This window comes from Tupaia chinensis, unplaced genomic scaffold, assembly GCF_000334495.1.
Source record: "Tupaia chinensis unplaced genomic scaffold, TupChi_1.0 Scaffold000531_1, whole genome shotgun sequence".
NCBI classification, from domain to species: Eukaryota; Metazoa; Chordata; class Mammalia; order Scandentia; family Tupaiidae; genus Tupaia; species Tupaia belangeri.
The window spans coordinates 202,298-203,991 of record NW_006160044.1 but is presented as its reverse complement, the minus strand read 5'-3'; the positions used below and the strand labels follow the sequence as shown (position 1 = coordinate 203,991).

The 1,694-nt window shown below is 70.8% G+C and overlaps 1 protein-coding gene across 1 annotated transcript in view; it reads right to left on the bottom strand.

Annotated features, from left to right (window-relative positions):
- LOC102484370 (calcineurin-binding protein cabin-1-like) overlaps window positions 1-1,688 on the bottom strand; it is a 2,381-nt gene extending 693 nt beyond the window's left edge. The window contains exons 1-3 of the mRNA XM_006157161.2: window positions 1,570-1,688; window positions 337-563; window positions 28-240 (exon numbers count right to left, since the gene is read on the bottom strand). Of these exons, the coding sequence (XP_006157223.1) occupies window positions 97-240; window positions 337-462 (270 nt within the window). The 5' untranslated portion in view covers window positions 463-563; window positions 1,570-1,688 and the 3' untranslated portion in view covers window positions 28-96. The remainder of the gene's footprint in view (window positions 1-27; window positions 241-336; window positions 564-1,569) is intronic.
- Window positions 1,689-1,694: the final 6 nt, after the last annotated feature.

Sequence of the window (1,694 nt, the reverse complement as noted above, 5' to 3'; positions counted from 1 at the left end):
CGTGTTAGCTGTGAGGGACGGGGGTTGCACTCGGAAGGCGGCGGACAGGCCTGCCGGGAGGGGCAGCCTGCTGGGCGTGTGGGGCTCCGCCCCCCCTCAGATGTCCATGTAGTCGTCGTCCTCGTCCGTCTCGCTCTCCAGCGAGGACTCCTGGCTGGACGTCTCCAGGACCTCCAGGGCTGGCTGGCACAGGCTCTCCTTCCGCACGTTGGCGGCCGACTGGGCAGACAGGATGGCCGACTGCAGACGGGGCCGGGGAGCACAGTGGTCAGAGGGGCCGGGCCGCGACCCCGTCCAGGCCTCCCCCTCCCGGCACTACCCGGCTCCCCCGCTCACCTTCAGCTTCTGCTTGGTCTCCTCGGAGATGCTGCCTTTGGGGGACAGCAGGGTCGGGGTGGGCGGCGTGACGGTGATCTCGGGCGGGAACTTGGTGGCGGCCGAGGGGATGACCAGCTTCGGCATGTTGGGCAGCAGGCGTGCCTTGGTGCGGCCGGGCTCTGCCTTACCCGGGTGGCCCTCGGGTGCCTGAGCATTCCCACTGCTGGGGACCTTGGAGCTGGCAGCTGTGGGGGAGACCTGGGCTCAGCCTCGCCCGCAGTGGGAGCCTGCCCCGCCCCCCCCGTCCAGCCCAGGCCCACCGGCTCTGGAAGCCGGAGCCCCGAGAGCCCTCCCCACGGAGCCGGGGCCCGCTCTGCCTGCGCTGCCCCTGGCCAGCACCCCAGAAGACAGCTCTGCCCAGGCCCTGCAGGGACCTGACTGGCTCGGGTCGAGCCCCACCAGGAGCCCGAGCCCTCCGTGGCTCTGCAGGCCCTCAGCTGCCACACTTGTGCAGACCGCCGCGCCCCCACGGCCAGCCCAGAGCACATCCCACTGGCGCCTGGGCCCAGTGAGGACACCGAGGCCCCGGGCACTCACTCTCCCCTCGCAGGGGAAGGGCTGCGTTTGCCCCGAGTCTGAAGGCAGCTGGGGCGGCTGCCAGATGCGGGCTAGGGCCGGGCGGCTCCAGGGAGCTGTGTGAGCTGGGAGACGGGGCTGGACTGGCTGCTCTCCACATTCCTTGGAGTCCGATGGCTTTAAAAGGAGCGGGGTTTACTCAAAGCCCAGCCTGGCCCCAGAGGGAGGGCCGGCGCCAGGCCCTGCTGCCCTGAGTGGTCTGTGGGAAGTCCTAGCCAGGAGGCGTCCCGAGGGGCCTAGGGTTAGGGTGGCTGGTGGGAACAGGCTGGACTGAGGCTGGGGCCAGGCTCTGGCCCAGCTGCCTACGGGGACACCTGTGTGGCCCAGTTCAACCTGGCCACGCTGTCCTGCTGTGAAGGACTCTTAGACGCCTCGGCCACCAGGTGGAACTCCCCTCCTGCCACCCCACCCCGGCTCAGCCCGTGCTCTGCCTGGGGTGACAGCCGTGAGGCCACATACGCTGCGTACCCTGGAGAGCCAGGGTGGAGCCGGGCCCTCAGCCTCTGCCTCGGTCGCCTCCTGCCCCCTCCATCTGGGCTCCTGGCAAAGCCCACCCTGGCTGCAGGCCATGGGGCAGCCTGTGGGCAGGGAGGGGCTGCTCCTGACTCAACTTACCCTGGCTGCTGGGGGGCTCGGCACCTGTGCGCGGGGCAGTCTCGGCTGGCCAGCAGTGCGGCTCTCCTGGGGGGCCTGTGGGGGTCGTCTTCACCTGCTGGCTGCGGCGTGGCTCGTGCGGGGGG